General features: G+C 43.6%; 1 protein-coding gene across 3 annotated transcripts in view; it reads left to right on the top strand.

The window, feature by feature from the left end:
• The window catches only part of TSGA10 (testis specific 10), a 104,298-nt gene that overhangs the window by 72,841 nt on the left and 7,454 nt on the right, over positions 1–24,003 (top strand). For all 3 annotated transcript variants that reach the window (XM_075852622.1, XM_075852621.1, XM_075852623.1), the window contains 7 exons: positions 6,962–7,130; positions 9,039–9,149; positions 10,783–10,968; positions 12,193–12,402; positions 13,163–13,365; positions 14,387–14,491; positions 17,069–17,215. In XM_075852622.1, the coding sequence (XP_075708737.1) occupies positions 6,962–7,130; positions 9,039–9,149; positions 10,783–10,968; positions 12,193–12,402; positions 13,163–13,365; positions 14,387–14,491; positions 17,069–17,215 (1,131 nt within the window). The remainder of the gene's footprint in view (positions 1–6,961; positions 7,131–9,038; positions 9,150–10,782; positions 10,969–12,192; positions 12,403–13,162; positions 13,366–14,386; positions 14,492–17,068; positions 17,216–24,003) is intronic.

Genomic DNA, 24,003 nt, shown 5'->3' with positions numbered 1-24,003 from the left:
TGTTAAACATGCACTTCTCCTGCTTGGCGTACAGACGATTCTCCCTTAACCGTAGCAGAACTTGACGGACACGTCTCTGTTGCGTTATAGGATCTGGAGAAAAAATCAAGATGTCATCAAAGTAGACTACTACACAAACAGAGGAGGTCATGGAAAATGTCATTCACAAACTCCTGGAAGACCGCGGGAGCATTACACAGGCCGAATGGCATTACACCGTGTCCATCACGGGTCTTAAATGCAGTCTTCCATTCATCACCCTGGCGAATCCGGACTAGGTTGTAAGCCCCACGCAGGTCTAATTTAGAAAAAAATTGCACCACGTATGCGATCAAACAGTTTGGAGATCAGTGGCAATGGATACTTATTCTTCACCGTGATCTGGTTGAGACCACGGTAGTCGATGCAAGGACGAAGAGAGCCATCCTTCATTTTGACGAAGAAGAACCCGGCTCCTGCCGGGAGGGAGACTTTCGTATGAAGCCCCTTTCTGAGTTCTCTTTCACATAGGAGGACAAGGAGAGAGGATACACCTTACCACGGGGAAGGGATGCTCCAGGGATCAGTTCAATAGGGCAGTCATACGCCCGATGTGGGGGCAATGTCTCCGCCTCCCTCTTGCTGAAGACGTACGAGAAGGCAGCATAATGACCCGGCAATCCTGCCAATGTCCGAGGCAGAGAAGGCTGAGCCGAACGAATCCGCACCAGGCATCGACCTTGACACTCAGGGCCCCACTGGAGAACCTCTCCAGAATTCCAGTCCAGAACTGGGGCATGCAGTCGGAGCCAAGGCGGGCCCAGCAACACAGGGTTAACAGCTTTGGGCAGCACATAGAACAACAGAAGTTCGGAGTGAAGGACTCCCACTTGGAGCTTCAGCAGCTTGGTCACGGCTATAACTGGGTCTGGCAGAGGTAGTCCATTTACTGAAGCAACTGTCAACGGGCTCTCCAGAGGGGTGGTAGGCAATTGCAGAAGGTCCACCAGATCTCTGAGGATGAAATTAGCAGCGGATCAAGAGTCCAGATATGCGGAGACCTGATGCGTCTTCTCGCCGGACACTATGGTCACAGGTATGGACAATTTAGACGGAAGTCCATCTTTACCCAAGGTCGTCACTCCAAGCAACCCTAGGTTTTGGGATCTTTGGGGGCACCGGGGCACAAGATGACCATCGAGACCGCAATAAAGACAGAGTCCAGATGTGCGTCTGCATTGTCTCTCTTGAGTAGATAACTTACACTGGTCCGTTATTACCGACTTCTTATGAGGATCGACATCAGGGGACAGCAGTGGTTGCTGCAAAGTAGGAACCAGACTAGGAAGAACTCTCTCCCGTTGAACCTCTTGGAGGCATTCACGGATCCATATATAAATCCGGGCAGACAGAAGGATGAGGTCATCCAGGGTAGACGGCAGATCTCGGGCGGCATGTTCGTCTTTAATTCTGGAAGATAGTCCATGCCAGAATGCAGCCACCAGAGCCTCATTGTTCCATAAGAGCTCTCCCGCCAGGGTGCGGTAGTGGATGGCGTACTCACTCACGGAGGTGTCTCCAGGGCCGGCCTTAGGATAGATGACGCCCTGTGTGAAATGATCTTTCGGCGCCCCACCCCATCATTAAAAAAAAATGCCCCATAAAAAATTATAATGCCCCTTTAGTGCCCCCATACAGTATAATAATAATATTTCATAATATATTACAACCCCTTCAAGACAGAGTATTTTGTCCTCTAATTGTGCCCACAGTATTATGCCATTGGTAGTACCCCTACACAGTATAATGTCCGCTTAGTGGCCCCCACACAGTATAGTGCCCCCCTGTAGATTTTGCCATACAGCCTCCCTGTAGACCAGGGGTCTCAAACTCGGCCGGGTAAGTGGGCCGCATATAGAAAAAATGGGAAGTTGACGGGCCGCATTACTTTCAAATTTGATACAATACAAAATTATTGTTAATCAATTAGTTATTTGAACTACTATAACACTACATTACTATAATAATAGCGCTAGGTTTAAAATTTGAGAGAATTCTCCACGTGCTTATTTCAACAATCCAGCTTTCCAGTTTAATTGGCGCTAAATGCAGTCCGGCGGCTCAGTTAGCACACATGTCAAGATTGGGCAGCCCCTTTTTAGATAGTGCCGCAGTGCCCTCTGTGGATGCTGCCGCAGTGCCCTCTGTGGATGCTGCCGCAGTGCCCTCTGTGGATGCTGCCGCAGTGCCCTCTGTGGATAATGCAACACACCCCTAGATAAGGCCACAGTGCCCTCTGTAGATAAGGCCACAGTGCCCTCTGTAGATAAGGCCACAGTGCCCTCTGTAGATAAGGCCACAGTGCCCTCTGTAGATAAGGCCACAGTGCCCTCTGTAGATAAGGCCACAGTGCCCTCTGTAGATAAGGCCACAGTGCCCTCTGTAGATAATGCAACACACCCCTAGATAATGCTAGTGTCCTCTTCAGATACTGTCAAACACCCACTTGTAGATAACGCCACAGTGCCCTCTGTAGAGGCTGCCACAGTGCCCTCTGTAGAGGCTGCCCCAGTGATGTCAGGGGCTTGCCCAGAGCTGGAGTCCCAGGCAGAGCGCTAGTAGGCTCTTCCTGGGACTCCAGCTGTGCTCCTGACATCACTGGGACTCCTGCTCTGGGGAAGCCCCTGACATCATTGTCGATGTATGGACAGCGATGTCAGAGGCTTCCCCAGAGTCCCGGAGCAGAGCCGATAATAGCGCTCTGCCCGGGACTCCGCTCTGGGGAAGACCCTGACACACTGTCCATATATGGGCAGCGATGTCAGGGAATTCCACAGAGTCACGGAGCAGAGCCGACACCAGCGCTCTGCTCGGGACTCCGGCTCTGGGGAAGCCCCAGACATCGCTGTTCATATGTGGACAGCGATGTCAGGGATTTCCACAGAGTCCAGGAGCAGAGCCGACACCAGCGCTCTGCTCCGCTCTGGGCAAGACCCTGACACACTGTCCATATATGGGCAGCAATGTCAGGGAACTCCACAGAGCCCCGGAGCAGAGCCGACACCAGCCGGGACTCCGGCTCTGGGGAAGCCCCAGACATCGCTGTTCATATGTGGACAGAGATGTCAGGGAATTCCACAGAGTCCCGGAGCAGAGCCGACACCAGCGCTCTGCTCGGGACTCCGACTCTGGGGAAGCCCCAGACATCGCTGTTCATATGTGGACAGCGATGTCAGGGAATTCCAGTGTCTCGGAGCAGAGCCGATACTAGCGGCTCTGTGTCCCGCGGGCCGCAGATAACAGCCCCAGGGGCCGCATGCGGCCCGCGGGCCGCGTGCTTGAGACCCCTGCTGTAGACCGTGCCATAATTCCCCACCTCCTTTTTGTAGATCGTGCCATACAACCCCCCACCTCCCCCTTGTAGACAGTGCCATATAGTCCCCCACCTCCCCCTTGTAGATCGTGCCATACAGTCCCCGCACCTCCCCCTTGTAGACAGTGCCCCCAAACAAAAACAAAACTTGTACTCACCTAGGCCCCGTTCCCATGACGAACTGAGCTGCTCCATGACGGGACCCTGTAGTCTAGTACAGAGTTTCCCAACCTTTTTGGACTCGAGGCAGCACAGGAAAAACCAAATTTTCCTTAGGGCCCCCCTACCAAAAATTGTTTTGAGAAAGACAGAAAACGGCTAAGAACAAGCACTACACTCGTAGGGTATGTTCACACACGTTTTTTGTAAGGCAAAAAAAATCTGCCTCAAAATTCCTTCAGCAACTGACAGCGTTGTGTGACCTTTTTTTTGTGTTTTTTCTTAAGCTGTTGAAGCGAATGCAAAAGGCGCAGCAAAAAAAAAGCCCCAACCTGGAGCCGCAGGTATTTTCTGCCTCCTATTAATTTCATTAGAGGTCAGAGGTGGAAACCACTTGAAAACCATCAGCCCCCCACTCACAGTAAAATGACCATCAACCCCCCTCTTACAGTAAAATGACCATCAGCCCACCACTCACAGTAAAATGACCATTAGCCCCCCACTCACAGATTCCCCCTGTAGGTAGCGCCACACAGCCCCTTGTAGGTAGCGCCACACAGCCCCTTGTAGGTAGCGCCAGACAGCCCCCTTGTAGGTAGCACCACACAGCCCCATGTGGGTAGCACCATACAGCCCCCTTGTGGGTAGCACCACATAGCCCCTTGTAGATAGCACCACACAGCCCCCTTGTGGGTAGTGCCAGACAGCCCCCTTGTAGGTAGCACCAGACAGCCCCCTTGTACGTAGCGCCACACAGCCCCCTTGTAGATAGCGCCACACAGCCCCCTTGTAGATAGCGCCACACAGCCCCCTGTAGAGCGTGCCACACAGCCCCCTGTAGGGAGAGCCGCACAGCCCCCTGTAGGGAGTGCCGCACAGCCACCTGGTAGAAAGTGTCGCAAAGACCCCTGGTAGGGAGTGCCACACAGCCCACAGCCCTTGGTAGGGAGTGCCACACAGCCCCCTGGTTGGTAGTGCCCCACAGCCCCCTGGTTGGTAGTGCCACACAGCCCACTGGTTGGTAGTACCCCACAGCCCCCTGGTTGGTAGTGCCCCAAAGCTCCCTGGTTGGTAGTGCCACACAGCCCACTGCCCCCTGGTTGGTAGTGCCACACAGCCCACAGCCCCCTAGTTGGTAGAGCCACACAGCCCAAAGCCCCCTGGTAGGTAGTGCCACACAGCCTACAGCCCCCTGGTTGGTAGTGCCACACAGCCCCCTTGTAGGTAGTGCAAGGACTACGAAATGACCCTGATAGCTGGCGGGCAATAGAAATTCAAAAAAGGACAACTGTGCAGGAGCACACAAAATACCCAGCTTTCCCAGCTATCAAATAAATGTGTGGAAATAAACTAAGATATAACTTTTATTTAGTCTGAGTAAAGGATTAATCTTTTTAGCTAGATTAAATAAAAGTTATATCTTAGTTTATTTCCACACTTTTTTTGATACCCGGGAAAGCTGGGTATTTTGTGTGCTCCTGCACAGTTGTCCTTTGTAGGTAGTGCCACACAGTCCACAGCCCCCCTGTGGATAGCAACCCCCCCCCCCCTTCCAGTAAAGATAGCGCCACTGTAGCTCCCTGAAGGAGCGGAATCCCCGTGTGGCCGGGGATTCCGCTCCTGGAGCGCTGCTTGATGCCTCTGTCCATATATGGACAGTGAGATCAGGGAAAAATGCTGAGGCGGAATCCCCGTCCACAGCGTTACAGACGCTATGACCGTCGATTCAACTCCAGGAGAAGCTCCTGTCGTCTGTGTCCATGACGTCATTGGCTTCTCCTGGAGTGGAATTCCCGGTCATAGAGTCTGCAAGGTTGTGATTAGGGATTCCGCTTCAGGAGTTTCCCCTGATGTCACTATCCATATATGGACAGAGACATCAAGCAGCGCTCCAGGAGCGGAATCCCCGGCCACACGGGGATTCCGCTCCTTCAGGGAGCTACAGTGGCGCTAGTAGACAGCAGAGCAGGGAGATACCTCCCTGCTCTGCTATAGTGCCGTCGAACATAGCTAAGGCCGGCCATGGGTGTCTCCTTGGCGCAGGTTAATCAAAGCGGCCGCTGCAGATGAGACCCCTCCAGGCTCCTCAAACACCATGCGAAAAGTTCGGAGGAAGGCAGGGAAGTCACGGGTCTCTGGTCCTTGTCTCTCTCAGATAGGGTTCGCTCATGCAAGAGCCTTGCCGGTGAGGAGAGAAATTATGAAACCGACCCTGGCACCATCAGATGAAAATGTCCTAGCATACAGGCTGAAATGGATCTGGCATTGATTAAGAAAACCACGACAGGTACTTGCATCTCCATCATAGCGGTCAGGAAGTGGCAAAGAAACACGTGGGTCAATACTGCCAAGAGGTGTAGACTGAGGATCCACATTGCCAGGAGGTGTAGTAGGAGGAACGGCAGCTTCCTGCCAACGTGCAAGAATGTTCAACGCCTGGAGGAGTTGGTCTTGTCGTGACAGGAGGTCCAGCATATCCGCTCGCATCTCCTGTGACGTCGTCATAGTCTTGGATCGACCAGTGGGGTCCATGGCCTGTGCGTACTGTCACGAAGGGTCTGTGGACCCACTAGGCCGTACCGCCTTGGCGTTAAGGCAGCTGGCCAACAGGGAGCAGGTGATTGTCTATAGTTCTATATGTACCTGTGGCAGCTCAGACAGCAGCAGGGCAGGCTCGGCTGGGACTTAGGTAGCAGGCGGACGTCAGGCGAGGTGAAGCAGGTCAGACGTGGATGTAGCGCAGCATGACTTTGGCATAGCTCCGTGCTATATCAGGAAGGTATGGATTGCTAGGAACAGGAACTGGAAACAAGTACAGGTACAGGGACAGGAACAGGGACTGGAACAGGAAACACACTAGGAGGCCATCACATAGACAAACTATAGGGAACACAACAACATCACGGGTCAAAGTTCATCCATGAAGTCCGGTGCGCACGCTGCCCCTTTAAGAGCGGGCACGAGCGTGCACGCGCACCTAACGGGATCCGGCAGAGGTGAGTGGACGCGAGCGCTGGCGTCTCCTGAGGAGGAGGCTGGGGCCAGCGCTTACCGACTTGTGGCTGTGGCTGTCAAGAGGAGGTTGGAGCTGACAGCCTGGAGCCATGGATATTACACTGGCGTCTCCTGAGGAGGAGGCTTGGGCCAGAGCTTGCCGACTCGTGGCTGCGGCTATCAGGAGGGGACCGGAGCTGACAGCCCGCAGCTACGGACATTACATTTTGTCTGTCAGACTCGTATAGCATTTGACTGAAAAAAATTGTGCTATGCTTTATTGGATGCTGCTTTAGGGATCGATTCTCCTCTGGAAACATTGCTTATAGATCAGAATATATCTGTATTATGGTGCCTCACAGAGGCACCATTTGGCTACACATGGAGTGTCTACTGCTTATGAATTTGAATTTCCAAACACTTTTATATTCAGTGTTCCTTTTTGTTGTTTCCTAGGCAATCTTCTAACACGGTCAGCAGTCATGAGCAGGAAGTCAGTCGACTATGTCGGCAAATGGATGAGATTAGTGAAGAATTGTCGCGAACAGGGAGGGAAAAGGAGACTGTATTTCAGGAGAACTTGGCTCTCCATGACCAGTTATCCAAGAACAGGGCTGAGATACAGGTAATGTCTACATCTATAATCAGCAAGCCAAGACTTTCTGTTGTAACAATATGCAATCATTCATACACTTCAAGTAGAGCGTTTTCAAGTAAATGAAACTAAAAACCTGTAAGTTTAAGTCCTTAAAGAGGCTCTGTCACCAGATTTTGCAACCTCTATCTGCTATTGTAGCAGATAGGCGCTGCAAATGTAGATTACAGTAACGTTTTTATTTTTAAAAAACGAGCATTTTTGGCCAAGTTATGACCATTTTTGTATTTATGCAAATGAGGCTTGCAAAAGTACAACTGTGCGTGTTTAAAAGTAAAAGTACAACTGGGCGTGTATTATGTGCGTACATCGGGGCGTTTTTACTTCTTTTACTAGCTGGGCGTTCTGACGAGAAGTATCATCCACTTCTCTTCAGAACGCCCAGCTTCTGGCAGTGCACAGACACACAGCGTGTTCTCGAGAGATCACGCTGTGACGTCACTCACAGGTCCTGCATCGTGTCGGACGAGCGAGGACACATCGGCACCAGAGGCTACAGTTGATTCTGCAGCAGCATCGGCGTTTGCAGGTAAGTCGATGTAGCTACTTACCTGCAAACGCTGATGCTGCTGCAGAATCAACTGTAGCCTCTGGTGCTGATGTGTCCTCGCTCGTCTGACACGATGCAGGACCTGGGGAAGTGACGTCACGGCGTGATCTGCCAGAAGCTGGGCGTTCTGAAGAGAAGTGGATGATACTTCTCGTCAGAACGCCCAGCTAGTAAAAGAAGTAAAAACGCCCCGATGTACGCACATAATACACGCCCAGTTGTACTTTTACTTTTAAACACGCCCAGTTGTACTTTTGCAAGCCTCATTTGCATAAATACAAAAATGGTCATAACTTGGCCAAAAATGCTCGTTTTTTAAAAATAAAAACGTTACTGTAATCTACATTGCAGCGCCTATCTGCTGCAATAGCAGATAGAGGTTGCAAAATCTGGTGACAGAGCCTCTTTAAAGGGGTTTTCCCATGAGAGACATTTATGACATATCCACAGGATATGTCATAAATATCAGATAGACGCGGGTACCACCTCTGGGATCCGCACCTATCTCTAGAACGGGGCCCCCTAAACCCCATTCTAGCTGTTTCAGTAACTCCCATAGTAGTGAATGTCAGTTACGGAAGCAGTGTAGCATGCGAGCTACACTGTTTTCGTAACCACCATTCAGTTCTATGGGGCTTACGAAAGCAGCATAGATCAGCGATCTATGCTGTTTTCGTAAACTCACGACCATATAACCTTTTTAATGGTCAGAATTCACCAGATTCAGCCGCAACACAGCAGCAGAACGGGGTTTAGGGGGCCCCGTTCTGGGGAAAGGTGCGGGTCCCAGAGGTGGGACCCGCATTTATCTGACATTTATGAAATATCGTATGGATACGTCATAAATGTCTCTCATGGGAAAACCCCTTTAAGTTGTCCTCTTAAACTTTCTATTCATGCATTTAAAGGGGATTTCACATAATAAACACAATTACCATGTGTCATTTACGATAAAGGTGTCTTCCTATGTGACAGAGGAGCCTTTGAGCCCCTATGGCACCAGGGCCAGGGTGCCACTGCTACCATTGCACCCCATTTAGCTACGTCCCTGTTTCTGTTCCTCCCATAGACTAGTGAATTTTTCATTGGGTACAACAGTTTGACATTCACCGTAAGACATTTATGTCTTATAAAATTATTTGACATGGTGTTTGGGATTGCTAGGTAGCAATTAATCTCCAATTTCCCAGATATATATGTTTGATAAGTATTTTTATTAAATTGAAAAAAGACAGAAACTCAATGATTTCTTTTTATTTTAGAGGGAAAGGAGTAAACGTGTACACAAATCCCTGTAATGTATTGTTTAATCTTGCTTTTGTTTCTAGACATTAACTCATAAACTCAAAGACTTTCAAAATGAGCTTCAGGATGTGAAGTTAAAACTCCAAGGTGCTAGGACAGATGCTACACGACTAGAAAATTCAGTAGCTTCCAAAGTAAGTTTATAGCTTTTTCTGTTTTGAAAGGAATGCTCCATATACCACTACATAGTATTTGGGATATACCTAGGCATATATGGTACTTATGAGTATTGATTGTGTGTGTAGTACCTGGATCGTCATAATAGGTGAATTGGGCTGTATCACAAATTCTAAAATCTGGGTCTGTATGATATATGGTATATACAGGGCTATATCTTTTCACATCTGGATCTTTAAACTATTGTACATATCTGGGGATGTATAGTATGTAGTGTCTGCGACTACATAGCATGATCTGGGGTTATACCCTATGGAATAATATATAGTATCTGGAACTGAGTAGTATTTTCATCTTGTGATGTTTAAACATTTCTACATTCCATTAGTGTTTAACAATTTTTTTGTTATATAAGAGTTTATTTTCTTAAAGTGAAACTTAAAGGGGTTGTCCAGTGAAATAAAATAGTCAAGTGAATGAGAGGAAGCTGTAATACTGTGCTCCGCCTTTACGAATGTGTCGGCATTGTACAGTATGCAGCTGGGTAAAAAGATTAAGGGAAGGAGAGTGGAAAAAGGATGTGACTGATGAGGATGAAATGTATTATTTTTTTTTAAATTAATAAATGGATTAAAAAAGTCCAATGTAGTATAGCCTTGAAAGTGCAGATGTCCCCTATTTCTGCACTATGGATTACACATCCGAGTATAACATGAGCCTGTGCCTATAGGCAACAATTTGAATGTACTCTTGTACCAAAGTGGCTGCGCAGTGATCTGAACGCTGTCTAGTAGAACTGTAATCTGTGAATTAGACCACACTGATAATTCAGTAGTGTATACACTGTAACTAGACATCGCTATTCCATTGATAATAATATGTCTCTAATAAATGTACATCAAGTGCCTGACATGCAGCCACAGTCTCTTCACCGGGCTGTACAAAGCCCAGCAGTGGAGAGGCCCCACCGGGTAGTGGTGTGATGCATACCACGCAACAGCGTCGTCCGCGTTCGGACACAGGTAAAGACACGAATGGAAGAGATCGCGATAGGACCCAGCGGGCTCGCGGCTCACGCTGTAAGAGTGGAGTTGCGCAGTGTGAGATGCACACAACAGGAACCAGGACGGTAAGTATTGATGCCGTCAACCTGACTTCACGGAACCGGTGTGAACGGCAGACGTTGAGAGAGGTGAGTGCAAAAGCCTGTGAGTTTAAATAACCCACATACACGGCTTGTGACAGGGTGTGCACCTTACCTGTTGGCCGGTGACAAGGATCATGAAGCAGACTCAGAGGCTACATTGGAGAATAAGAAACATATTACCACGAATATTTTCTTAATTTGTTATATACAATTGGTGGTGCACACCATATGTGACTTTTTTCATTATTGTTTACTAATTCAAAAGGCAATTGCCCACTCTATCTGTAAAAAAATTAAGGGGAAGCGGCAGCCCCTTCAAACAAGTCGGACCCCCATCGATCAGGTATTGATGGTTTATCCTGAGGATAGGCCATCAATTTTATTTCACCGGACAACCTTTTTTAACTTTTTCTAGAATATTTTCTTATAGTTGGTCATGAACGCATGTAAAAAGTATCTTTGCTTGCAAACTATTATTTTGAAAATTGTTTCTTCATTTACAGGAAAAAGAAAATCGCGACCTCCTTGAAAATTATCGCAAGTCCTCATCTCAGGTAGAAATTTGGGAAGATAAATTTCACCACCTGGAGAAAGATTTTAATTCTGTAAAGCTTGACCTTCTTGGTGCAGAGTCAGAGCGCCGAAGACTTAAAGAGAGAGTTGATTCCTTAGAATTAGAGTCTGAACACGTAAGACTTCAAATAAAGATGGTTAAGTTATATTACTGGGAAAGTAACAACATTTTTAACCAAAGGGGTAAGAAAATGTGGGAGAAGGGAGAAGTTTGCCTGGGGCAAGAGGGCAATTAGTACCCAAGATGATACCATCTTAAAAGACTCTTAATAGATAATCTAGAGAAAGCACCAATTCCAGCTACTGTGTAAGTACATACTTATAGCAAAATTTTAATGGGAACCTGTCATGTTGAAAAATCAGCAGGCATCCTGTTATAAAGCAGGAGATGCTGAGCAGACTGATATTTAGTTACGTGAGAAAAGATTAGGTAGAACTTGTAATTTATTGATCTAAACCTCAGCTCGTTCCGAGCTTAGGCGTCCAGTGGGAGGTCCTACTCAATGATTGACAGACTTCCCTGTAAAAGTGTGCATGCAATGATATCTGTTAATCACAGTGTAGGGCCACCCACTAGACTCCTAAGCTCAGCATGAGCAGAGGTTTAGATAAATAAATTGCAAGTTCTACTGAATCGTTTCCCACAAAACTATATATCAATCTGCTCAGCTCCTCCTGCTCTACAACATGCATGCTGCAGATCGGACTACATGTCCAACGTGACAGGTTCCCTTTAACTCCGGGTTCTATCCTGACTAGTGTGTGCTAGAGTAAATAGTGAAAGGACCTCTGACTGCCCATGCTAGAACTTGTAGTTATATAAGAGGTGGAGAGTCAATAATGGGTCTCATTTATAAAAAGTAGTGCAGACTGAAAGTGAAGATTTTTCCTATAGCAACCAATCAGATAGTACTATTTATTTCTAAAGTACAGGTCAGAAAATAAAAATAATTGCCTGATTGCCATGGGAAACACACCTTGTTACCTGCACTACTTTTATGGTTGGGTTTTCACGTTGACATGAAAATGCATTCTTATTGCCGTGATTTCTGCAAAACCGCGCCATTTTAACGACTTGTGAACCTAGCATTAGACCCTTTGTATAATGGGTGTTTGCAGACTACTCGCATGCAACATACGAGTACTGCCAAAATGTTCAACATGTGTGGATTTTTTGCAATAATTGGCGATTTTTTTTCCAGTAATTGTGATATTTTTTTTCCTATAGGGAATAATAAAGAAGTTGCATGTGACATGTGATTTGCATGAAACAATACTTACAGCCTTGCAGACTATTGTAGGCTTCTAATTCATCTTTATTTTTTTATATTGGATTTTAGCATATTACCTCAGAGCAGTCTTATAAATCTCAGATAGGCTCTTTGAGCAAATCAGTTGCAAGGATGGAAGAAGAGCTGCGTCAGGTTAAAGCAGAGAAATCATCAGTCCTCAGTGACCTGGCATCTACAAGGGAACTTTGCGTTAAACTAGATTCTGGGAAAGAAATGATAAATCGCCAACTCTGTGCCAAAGTACAAGATGTAGAAATGGTATGTTACAAAAAAACATAATATAATTGCCATTCTAGTGTTATCTTTATTTATTTGCAAATTAGCAGTAAACTGTCATAAGACGAACTTAGAAACTTTTAATATATTAATATGCCAGGTTCAACAGGCTAAGGAGTATCCCACCTAATATAACTTGGACATATAATCTTCTTGTGTGAAATCTATTAAAGGGTACCTTCATTATTGCTGGCATTCTCATCTTTTGACAGAATTTTGAATCTGACAGCAGATTTACAAAGAAGGGGGCTCTCTTTGTTCACTGATCGTCAGCACCGGTGATCGTTTTAAAGGAGCACTGGGCCTAGGGTTCTTTTACTCTGGCCAATATGGACCATAAAAATGAGTGCCCGATTATTGGTCCGTGCAAAAGGGCCTTTAGAATGTAGTCTCCACAGGTGCTACAATATTAGCAAACATGCATGAAAAGGAGGTGGGGGCCACCAAGGCCTCCTGTTGCAGGTAATTAGATGTCTTTTATTGTCCAAGCAGAACCTGAAAGGGGTTTAGCTTATTATCTTTGCTATGGCGCCCCCTGACCTCTATAAAAAAAAAATAGGACCTGCAACAGTTTTATGCACATACCTCAATGTTCAAAGAAAAATAAGTAACAATAAAAGTTACTTATAATAATGATGATCATAGTAAACCAACATAACAGTGAACAAGAACATGAACGCTGTCTGAAATAAGCAATATACTGTCAATTCTGATGCCTGTTTTTGTTTTTTGTCTTGTTCAGCTGCAGCAAGAACTGGAATCCTCTCACTCAGAGATAGAACTCCTGAGAAAACAGCTAGCCAGTGATAGAGTCTCTGTGAAGAACCTGGAAGCCCTTTTAGTATCAAACCAAGACAAAGAATTTCAATCTCAAGTGCAAGTCCAGGAACTTGACTCAGAGCTTCAGCTTCTTGGAGATAGGCTAATGTTGGCAGAGAGCAAACTGTAAGTAAATGCTCATCGTAGCTGATAATGTTTGCAATGGAGATCAGATACATAAAATCTGTAGTCTAGCTTATAAAACTGAGAACTATACCCATTCTGCTATACACGGAGTGCTAACAGTAGATCAACATTTGCATATACGATACTTTGCTAAAGAGATACAGATGCAAAACACTACAAATAGAAGCCTACGACAAAGATAACATAATCTCAATTACACTGTAATAAACCGGTCAGTCTAGTTTTGATGTAAGCACTATTAACTTCGTAAGGATTAATATGGAGGATTGGTAGGTAGTAACAACTCTCACAGTTGTGTCTATATCGTCATCCCCAAACTCCTGTTTAACATAAATGTAATTAATTCTTGAATATTTTTTTAAGGAAAAGTTTTGCAGACTTACAATGTGATTGGAGTATGTATGTATGTATGTATGTATGTATGTATGTATGTATGTATGTATGTAAAAAGTCCAACTCATCATGTGAATATAGCATTCTGTCTAAGTAGTATATGGCCTAAACAGGGCTGCTTTGTTATGTGTGAAAAAAGGCATTTATTTAACAGGAGATCTTGGGAACCTTCTGTATGAATATAGTAGATCTCTGCCTCACCAAGATTGACGACCCCTGGTTTAGGCTCTGTTCACATCACGTCAGAGCAATAAGTCAAAGGCATACATTGGGAGGAACTTCGGAGGTATACATTGGGAGGATCTTTGGAGGTATACATTGGGAGGAACTTTGGAGGTATACATTGGGAGCACACAGCCCAAAAAGACACTCTTTGGCCTTCATTTGGTGAATAGGGGCCTAAACAGGTTTAAATAATGTGATGTGAACAGAGCCTTATTTGCATTTGTGAACCACAATTACATAGACTAGATACAATTTTAGCAAATATATAGCTGTGAAAAGTATTAGGTCTGTAAAGGTTTTCAGCCTCTCGATGTACACAAGAATTGTTTCCATTCAGTGACAGCAGCTCATTTTCTTTGCAACTTTTGCTTCTTTTGTGCAGAGGAACTCAGAGCCGGGAAGCAGGACAACTAAGAAACAAGATAGCTCAACAAGAGGCCGAGCTTGAAATTACAAAAAGGCAACTATCAACAGAACGATTTGAAAGGCATGTCTATATGTACATGGAACAGCTTCATTGATGTGAATCCTATTCCTTCTTGGAAAACCACATCAGAATTTTTCATTGCACTGGTAAAAATATCAGAACATGCATTTTGCCCAGGGCCGTTTCCTCTAAAGTACTGTACAAAATGCTGCTGAGTGCCCCCGTCTCTCCTATGCATTACTCACATATTAAAGTTAAGGTCAGCTCACAAATCCATGTCAAAGACACACTCTAGGCAAAATAACATTTTCCGTTTAGCCTGGAGTGTTGGCCGCTATCTTGCCTTCAATAAGTTATATCGCCCCTGGTTTCCCAGTTCTTTTTTTAGACATAACTAGGTGGTTGACTGTAATAAGCCGACACTTCCCTTCCTGGCACTCAGAAAGGCAAAATGTGCTTGTGTCACATGCCAGTCTACGCTATGTATAAAACATATAGGGGCAGATTTATTAAGACTGGCGTTTCATACACCAGTCCTAATAACCAATTCACTGGAGTAAGATGCAACATATTTATTAAGAGGCGAGCGCCTCTTAATAAATGTGTCGCATATTTCGAATAGACGTGTGGCGCAACAACCACAGCCAAACCCCACCTGTTTCCCCCCATCGGCCATAAAATATAAAAAACATACTCAGCTAATCGCTCCTGGTCACCTCAGCATTGCAGCACGACTCATACAAGGTCCTGACGCCAAGCAGCGCATTGTCTATGCTTACTTGCATTTTCAGCTTTCTGTGTGGTTCCCATAGTGTCATACACAGCTACTTGCATCATCATGCTATTTGCCTGTTTATATTTATGTATATTTGTTATTTGTCTTTACATATGAGAGAGGTATATTTGGGCCGTTTATACTCTATAGTCCTCTGCAGTTGGTCTTGTGACATATTGCACATGGACCAGTTCCTTGTCTGGTTTTGGATGTTTTTATCTGCTTTTGCATCAAAATAATACAAATTTGACTCTGCTATATCGGGTGTGCACTGGATTATAATGTGCTTCTCTATTTACTTTGATAATGTATGCTTCTATGCACATTTGTGGCACCCCATTTTTTGTAAATTATCCATTCAGTGGTGCCTGTATTTTTCTAGTTTTTTACATGGCCTTATATGCAATGCGACACTCAATGTCATCAGTGCTGCGTCGCATACAACGTCCTGACGCTGCCCAGTGTCAATACATTGTATGAGCCACATCATGCTGAGGGGATCCAGAGGGAAGTAGAGAAGCGGTGAGGTGAGCAGTCATTTTTTTTTTATTTAAAGAGGCTGTCACCAGATTTTGCAACCCCTATCTCCTATTGCAGCAGATCGGCGCTGCAATGTAGATAAGAGTAACGTGTTTTTTTTTAAAAACGAGCATTTTTGGCCACGTTATGACCATTTTTATATTTATGCAAATGAGGCTTTCTAACGTACAACTGGGCGTGTTTAAAGTAAAAGTACAACTGGGCGTGTATTATGTGCGTACATCTGGGCGTTTTTTCTTCTTTTACTAGCTGGGCATTGTGAATGGGAGTGCATGATGCTGACGAATCAGCATCATCCACTTCTCTTCGTTAACACCCAGCTTCTGGCAGTGCACAGACACAGCGTGTTCTCGAGAGATCACAACGCTGTGACGTCACTCACTTCCTGCCCCAGGTCCTGCATCGTGTCGGACGAGCGAGGACACATCGGCACCAGAGGCTACATTTGATTCTGCAGCAGCATCAGCGTTTGCAGGTAAGTCGATGTAGCTACTTACCTGCAAACGCTGATGCTGCTGCAGAATCAACTGTAGCCTCTGGTGCCGAAGTGTCCTCGCTCGTCCGACACGATGCAGGACCTGGGGCAGGAAGTGAGTGACGTCACAGCGTGATCTCTCGAGAACACGCTGTGTCTGTGCACTGCCAGAAGCTGGGTGTTAACGAAGAGAAGTGGATGATGCTGATTCGTCAGCATCATGCACTCCCATTCACAACGCCCAGCTAGTAAAAGAAGTAAAAACGCCCAGATGTACACACACAATACACGCCCAGTTGTACTTTTACTTTAAACACGCCCAGTTGTACTTTAGAAAGCCTCATTTGCATAAATATAAAAATGGTCATAACTTGGCCAAAAATGCTTGTTTTAAAAAAAAAAAAAAAAAAAGTTACTCTTATCTACATTGCAGCGCCGATCTGCTGCAATAGGAGATAGGGGTTGGAAAATCTGGTGACAGAGCCTCTTTAATTGTCCGCTGGGGGGGTAGGGGGGTCATCTGATTGGGGGGCAAGGTACTAGGCTTAGCACGGCCTCTACCTTTGTTACGCCCCATAGAGTGACATCTATTTCCACTATAATGTACCACAGTTTTCTGGCGTAAATTATAATAAATGTGTTGGGCTGTTGTGTCCCCACCCTTTTTGGCCGAAGTCATGCCCCCTTTCCACAATAGTGGCAAGAGTGGCATAAAAAGTCCAAAAGTCACAATTAGCCCCACAAAGGGCGACCTTTTGGCCCTTTTGCACTTTTTTACACAAGAAAACTTGTAAAGAAAGGTTGATATATTCCCCTCATACTGTTCTGTATGATTACTTATCTATAGAGAGTTTGCTGTCAAGGAGCTCAGGCGCCAGAATTTCCAGGCAACCTCAACCTTCAGGAGAACGCCAAGTCCATCCAGACTTTCACCAGAACGTTCCTTCCGTTCTCCTGAGCGCCATTCCAGGTCTCCTGAAAAGTCCATGGACAGGTGAGTACAAAAGTAGACAAAGAGTGAGTGCGATATACATAATGAAAATGTTTCTTTAAATTGTTCTTCTACTATTAATATTCCTGCATACTTTTTCCATTGCAGATATCAAAATTTTGGTGTGAATTTCACCCTATGCATTGCAAAAGGTGAAATCGGCAGTGAAATTCCACAACTGATCCTTGACAAAATTGACATGCTGCTGTTTCTATAACTCCCATTCACTTCTATGGGAGTTACGTAAACAGCATATCTCAGCAAGCTGGGCTGTTTCTGTACTCCCGGCCACCACGTGTGGATCTCAGAGGTGGGACCTGCATCTATCAGACATTTATGGCATATTCTGTGAATATGCCATAACTGTCCAAGGTGGGAATTCCACTTTAAGGCCCTGTTTACATCACGTTTTAAGTCCATGTATGTTTAGTGTATACTTTTTTTTTGCATATATATGTAAAATGCATACACGTAATGCGTTACGTTTGCATACGTTACCTATTGACTATGATGTAAAAAAAACACCTGTACATATTGAGTATACCTATTCTTTGGAGGGCAGAGTAGCGTGGTAAGTTACGCTTTTCTGTCCTCAAAAAAAAGCATAAGCCGACGTAAAGGCGATCAAACCTACTCAAAAGTATAATCGTTGAGTATATTTGGCCCATTAAAGTCAATGATTACACGAGGAATACGTTTGAATACCTTTTTTTAATATTCAAGCGTTTACGACCGACAGAGAGCAAAAACATGAACAGGGCCTTACTGATTTTCAGTCGTAGTAATTATTTATTTATTTTCTATTTAAACACAATGAATTGTGAGATTTCATATAGCAGATACACAAAAATAGCTAAAGCTCTATTTACAGTTCTTCAGGTTTCCTTTGGTCTACCAGAATAGCTTAAAGTGTACCTGTCCTATAACAAAAAAATAAAAAGTGAACCAAGAATTGTGCCACAATGTTCCCGAAATAAATCTTGACTCTGTCTGTAATCTGCAACTCCCGGTTTAGTTGATTTTGCGCCTGTCCTGGCGCCGTCTGTAATGTGCAAAATCTGTGTTGCTGATGGGGTGGGATCACACAGAAGCATCTGCCAGTACAATGTGAACTGTTGCCATTGCCCTCAGTTCCCACAATACATTGCGGCCAGACTCGGGAACGCGCACGTCACTGACTGCTTAGACCTGATGAGTATTTTGGTTTGGACAGCAGAAGCCTGCACGCTGCAGGGGACCGGAAGAAACCTGTATACACAGAAAAGAGTACGGTATACGGATTTCACATAACAACAGTCAGCAGGCAATTTGTTTACTGGAGGAATAATGGTTAACAACAGGGGATAGGGAGGTAGATTTACTGTTTTCAAAGCCAAAATTGATCAATATAACATATTATATACTAATAGATCTGCCAAGATGGAGCTCAAATTTCGAAAAAAAATGAAATGATACTGACCCTTTAAAAATAAATGGACATCTGAAAGACCAATTATAAGTAAATTGGATCCATCATATTCACCATTGCTCCTGTAAAACCAGAACCTATGACACCAGTGTAAACAGAGCCTAAGCTGTTGGGTAGCACGACTGACTATGAGATAAACTACAGTCTATTTCCAAGGGCAAGCAGCAGATATTAAAAATCAACTATGGAAATTACAATTTCCAACTACTCAAAATGCCCAAAACTTGAATATACTTGTATATCAGTTGGTGCCACTGTTGTGTTCCCACGCCACCAATACCAGTGTACCCCACCCTGTTCTGCTGTCATCGCAAGGCAATTATGATTTTTCCAAGCCATGTGACTGCAGCAGGCAACCACTAGTTGTAGTGATTACATGTCATCCATAGTGACATCATAGCCTTTGCCCTGCAGGGGATCTGAAAGGTTATTGAACATTTTACGTGGATTTACTCTGTGAAATATTTTTAGAAGTAGTAAAGAAAATGCTCATATCACAAAAACATGTTGCATACGTGTTGAGGATTTTCAGTGCGGAACCTGCACCAACAATTCACAACAAAATACAATACATTGTAAGTGAAAGAGGTGTCACAAACCCTGTTCACATATTGCTCAGGAATTTCAAATCCACAGCATGTCATATATGTTTATTTATTTATTTTATACATGATTTTCTTTCTGAGGACTCCATACTGTACATTGTAATGTACTGTTTGAAATCCATGGGCCAGTCATCTTTGCCTGGGACGAAAGGTGTGATTGCTACTTTCAGACAGACATTATCTGTCTATGGCCAGTTGAAGTAAAGGTCATTCACAATATGTAAAAGTTGAGAGCCACTTCAGATCTCTATTGGCTAGATTCACAAATAATGTTTAAGCTATGTTTGAGCTTCCGGCGCATATGCAGAATATAGCCATAGGCCCCTATTCACCTGACCAAAGCCAAAAGAGTGTCCTTTTGGCTACTGTCAGGGTACTAATGGTCAGAATAACTTTTTTTTTTTTTTACATAGAAATAAGCGACTCTTATATGTTTAGCGAATAATATGCTTGGTGTTCACAACAATGAATACAGGTAAAACCAATACTCTAAAGTGTTATACTCTATGCATGGATGCAAAAATAAACAAAATATAAAAAATATAAAAACTACAGATTCATAGAGGAATAATGATATTGTAGTTAGTTATGGCCAATATAAATTGTAGTAGCAAACAGTTGTGATAAAAATATCTTATTCAGGGGAATACAATTATAGTAATAGCCTGCCACAGGACCCTTGTGGTTAAAATAGGCTCTTATATAGCTAATGGTAGTAACAATGTCTGTCTAGAATATGTCACCATAGATTTGGACAGCCAACGTTGTTTCTGTAGGTGGAGATGATATTCAACACTAACTATATGAACATAAAAATCATAAGGTAACAGTCTCAGCAATTCCAATATGTTTGACTTTGTGTAGATGTAACTCAGTTTCGATACATTACAACACATTACAAACTGAGTCCATTTGAAACTTGCTCGGCAAGCTGTGGTGTTAAATGCTAAATTGATTAAGGCCAGGATCACATGCACAGTTTTTATTCAGTGTTTGTGGCAGATTTTGGCTCAGTTTTTTAGGCCAAACACAGAAGTGGACACAATAGAAAGGAGATGCATCAATCTTTTCTTTATACCTTTCCTTCCTTTTGGATCCACTTCTGGCTTTGGCTCAAAAAAACTGCCACAAAAACTGCATTAGAACTGTGTGTGTGATCCTGGCCTAAAAGCACTCACCAATCTCCGCATGTTCCCATATTCGTCTGTGGATGTACACTGGCTGTGATGAAACACCAGGTTACTAACTGAACACTTGATTCACACATGCACCATCTCGTTTTCAAGGCGTACTGGTACCTTTGGTGCCACGGTTTGTCCGTTGGTGTACACCTGTTGAGCTGGAAATAGCAAGTTGGTTAGATCTACATCTGAGTCCCAGTATATGGTGGATCCTGATTGTTGGTGCCAATATTTATATTCAAAGGATCCGTGCCTTAGGTACGGTATCAGTATACAAAGAAACTAAAATGGTTATGTGCTTACATACATGCAATATTAGTGGTGCAACCAATGTCTGGATATTGTTGGAATAATGGTAGACGCGTTTAGGAGCTATCTTTGCTCCTTCCTCAATAGCTAGCTACCGAGGAAGGAGCAAAGATACCTCTGAAACGTATCTAGCATTATTCCATCAATATGAAGTAATTGGCTGCACCCAGGTACTTTAAAGTCTATAGCAAACTATGAGAAAGCCTACATATACAGGGTTTTGGTTTGTGGTGTTTTTGTACTGTTTTTTTGGGTCCATGGCCTCTTCTTTTTCTTAAGCCTCGTTCACATCTGTGTTGGATGCTCTACCTGCGCTATTGTTACCGGTAAAACCTTGAACATACTGTCGAAAACACGATGGAACCCATTAAAGTTAATGGGTTTCATTGGCAGTGTCCACTGTGCAACGGAACCGGAGCTTCCGTTTTTTCTCCTGTTCTGCTCCTCTGATGGAGCAGAACAACAGAATGCCGAACGCCTGTGTTAACGCAGCCTAAGACACAACATGCTCTAGGTATGTCATTTTTTTAAAGGGTTCTCTATAGGACTTCACAAATGCATGGAAAACACCTCTATAATATGACACAAAATATAAACGCCACCAAAAAAAAGAGCCATGAAAGCGCTGAAAAAGGTGTCTTTTCTTTTTTTGTGGTAACCTTATTAATAGTAGTCTGTGATGAAAAGAGTCTTAAAGGGAATGTGTCACTAGAAGTTTATTATTTTTTTAGTTAAACAATTATTATTTAACCCCTTAATGACCAGCCTATTTTAAACCTTAATGACCAAGGTATTTTTTACATTTTTCCATCGTCGCATTCCAAGAGCTATAACCTTTTTATTTTTGCATCGACATAGCTGTAATAGGCCTTGTTTTTTGCGGGACAAGTTGTACTTTTTAATAGCACCATTTTGAGGTACATATTGTTTATTGATTAACTTTTATTAACTTTTTTGGGGGGGGAATAGACTGACTATGAGATAAACTACAGTCTATTTCCAAGGGCAAGCAGCAGATATTAAAAATCAACTCTGGAAATTACAATTTCCAACTACTCAAAATGCCCAAAACTTGAATATACTTGTATATCAGTTGGTGCCACTGTTGTGTTCCCACGCCACCAATACCAGTGTAACCAACCCTGTTCTGCTGTCATCGCAAGGCAATTATGATTTTTCCAAGCCATGTGACTGCAGCAGGCAACCACTAGTTGTAGTGATTACATGTCATCCATAGTGACATCATAGCCTTTGCCCTGCAGGGGATCTGAAAGGTTATTGAACATTTTACGTGGATTTACTCTGTGAAATATTTTTAGAAGTAGTAAAGAAAATGCTCATATCACAAAAACATGTTGCATACGTGTTGAGGATTTTCAGTGCGGAACCTGCACCAACAATTCACAACAAAATACAATACATTGTAAGTGAAAGAGGTGTCACAAACCCTGTTCACATATTGCTCAGAAATTTCAAATCCACAGCATGTCATATATGTTTATTTATTTATTTTATACATGATTTTCTTTCTGAGGACTCCATACTGTACATTGTAATGTACTGTTTGAAATCCATGGGCCAGTCATCTTTGCCTGGGACGAAAGGTGTGATTGCTACTTTCAGACAGACATTATCTGTCTATGGCCAGTTGAAGTAAAGGTCATTCACAATATGTAAAAGTTGAGAGCCACTTCAGATCTCTATTGGCTAGATTCACAAATAATGTTTAAGCTATGTTTGAGCTTCCGGCGCATATGCAGAATATAGCCATAGGCCCCTATTCACCTGACCAAAGCCAAAAGAGTGTCCTTTTGGCTACTGTCAGGGTACTAATGGTCAGAATAACTTTTTTTTTTTTTTACATAGAAATAAGCGACTCTTATATGTTTAGCGAATAATATGCTTGGTGTTCACAACAATGAATACAGGTAAAACCAATACTCTAAAGTGTTATACTCTATGCATGGATGCAAAAATAAACAAAATATAAAAAATATAAAAACTACAGATTCATAGAGGAATAATGATATTGTAGTTAGTTATGGCCAATATAAATTGTAGTAGCAAACAGTTGTGATAAAAATATCTTATTCGGGGGAATACAATTATAGTAATAGCCTGCCACAGGACCCTTGTGGTTAAAATAGGCTCTTATATAGCTAATGGTAGTAACAATGTCTGTCTAGAATACGTCACCATAGATTTGGACAGCCAACGTTGTTTCTGTAGGTGGAGATGATATTCAACACTAACTATATGAACATAAAAATCATAAGGTAACAGTCTCAGCAATTCCAATATGTTTGACTTTGTGTAGATGTAACTCAGTTTCGATACATTACAACACATTACAAACTGAGTCCATTTGAAACTTGCTCGGCAAGCTGTGGTGTTAAATGCTAAATTGATTAAGGCCAGGATCACATGCACAGTTTTTATTCAGTGTTTGTGGCAGATTTTGGCTCAGTTTTTTAGGCCAAACACAGAAGTGGACACAATAGAAAGGAGATGCATCAATCTTTTCTTTATACCTTTCCTTCCTTTTGGATCCACTTCTGGCTTTGGCTCAAAAAAACTGCCACAAAAACTGCATTAGAACTGTGTGTGTGATCCTGGCCTAAAAGCACTCACCAATCTCCGCATGTTCCCATATTCGTCTGTGGATGTACACTGGCTGTGATGAAACACCAGGTTACTAACTGAACACTTGATTCACACATGCACCATCTCGTTTTCAAGGCGTACTGGTACCTTTGGTGCCACGGTTTGTCCGTTGGTGTACACCTGTTGAGCTGGAAATAGCAAGTTGGTTAGATCTACATCTGAGTCCCAGTATATGGTGGATCCTGATTGTTGGTGCCAATATTTATATTCAAAGGATCCGTGCCTTAGGTACGGTATCAGTATACAAAGAAACTAAAATGGTTATGTGCTTACATACATGCAATATTAGTGGTGCAACCAATGTCTGGATATTGTTGGAATAATGCTAGACGCGTTTAGGAGCTATCTTTGCTCCTTCCTCAATAGCTAGCTACCGAGGAAGGAGCAAAGATACCTCTGAAACGTATCTAGCATTATTCCATCAATATGAAGTAATTGGCTGCACCCAGGTACTTTAAAGTCTATAGCAAACTATGAGAAAGCCTACATATACAGGGTTTTGGTTTGTGGTGTTTTTGTACTGTTTTTTTGGGTCCATGGCCTCTTCTTTTTCTTAAGCCTCGT

This window comes from Rhinoderma darwinii, chromosome 2, assembly GCF_050947455.1.
Source record: "Rhinoderma darwinii isolate aRhiDar2 chromosome 2, aRhiDar2.hap1, whole genome shotgun sequence".
In the NCBI taxonomy this organism is placed as follows: Eukaryota; Metazoa; Chordata; class Amphibia; order Anura; family Rhinodermatidae; genus Rhinoderma; species Rhinoderma darwinii.
The sequence above is the reverse complement of the archived record's forward strand: the minus strand, read 5'-3'. Positions and strand labels throughout refer to the sequence as shown.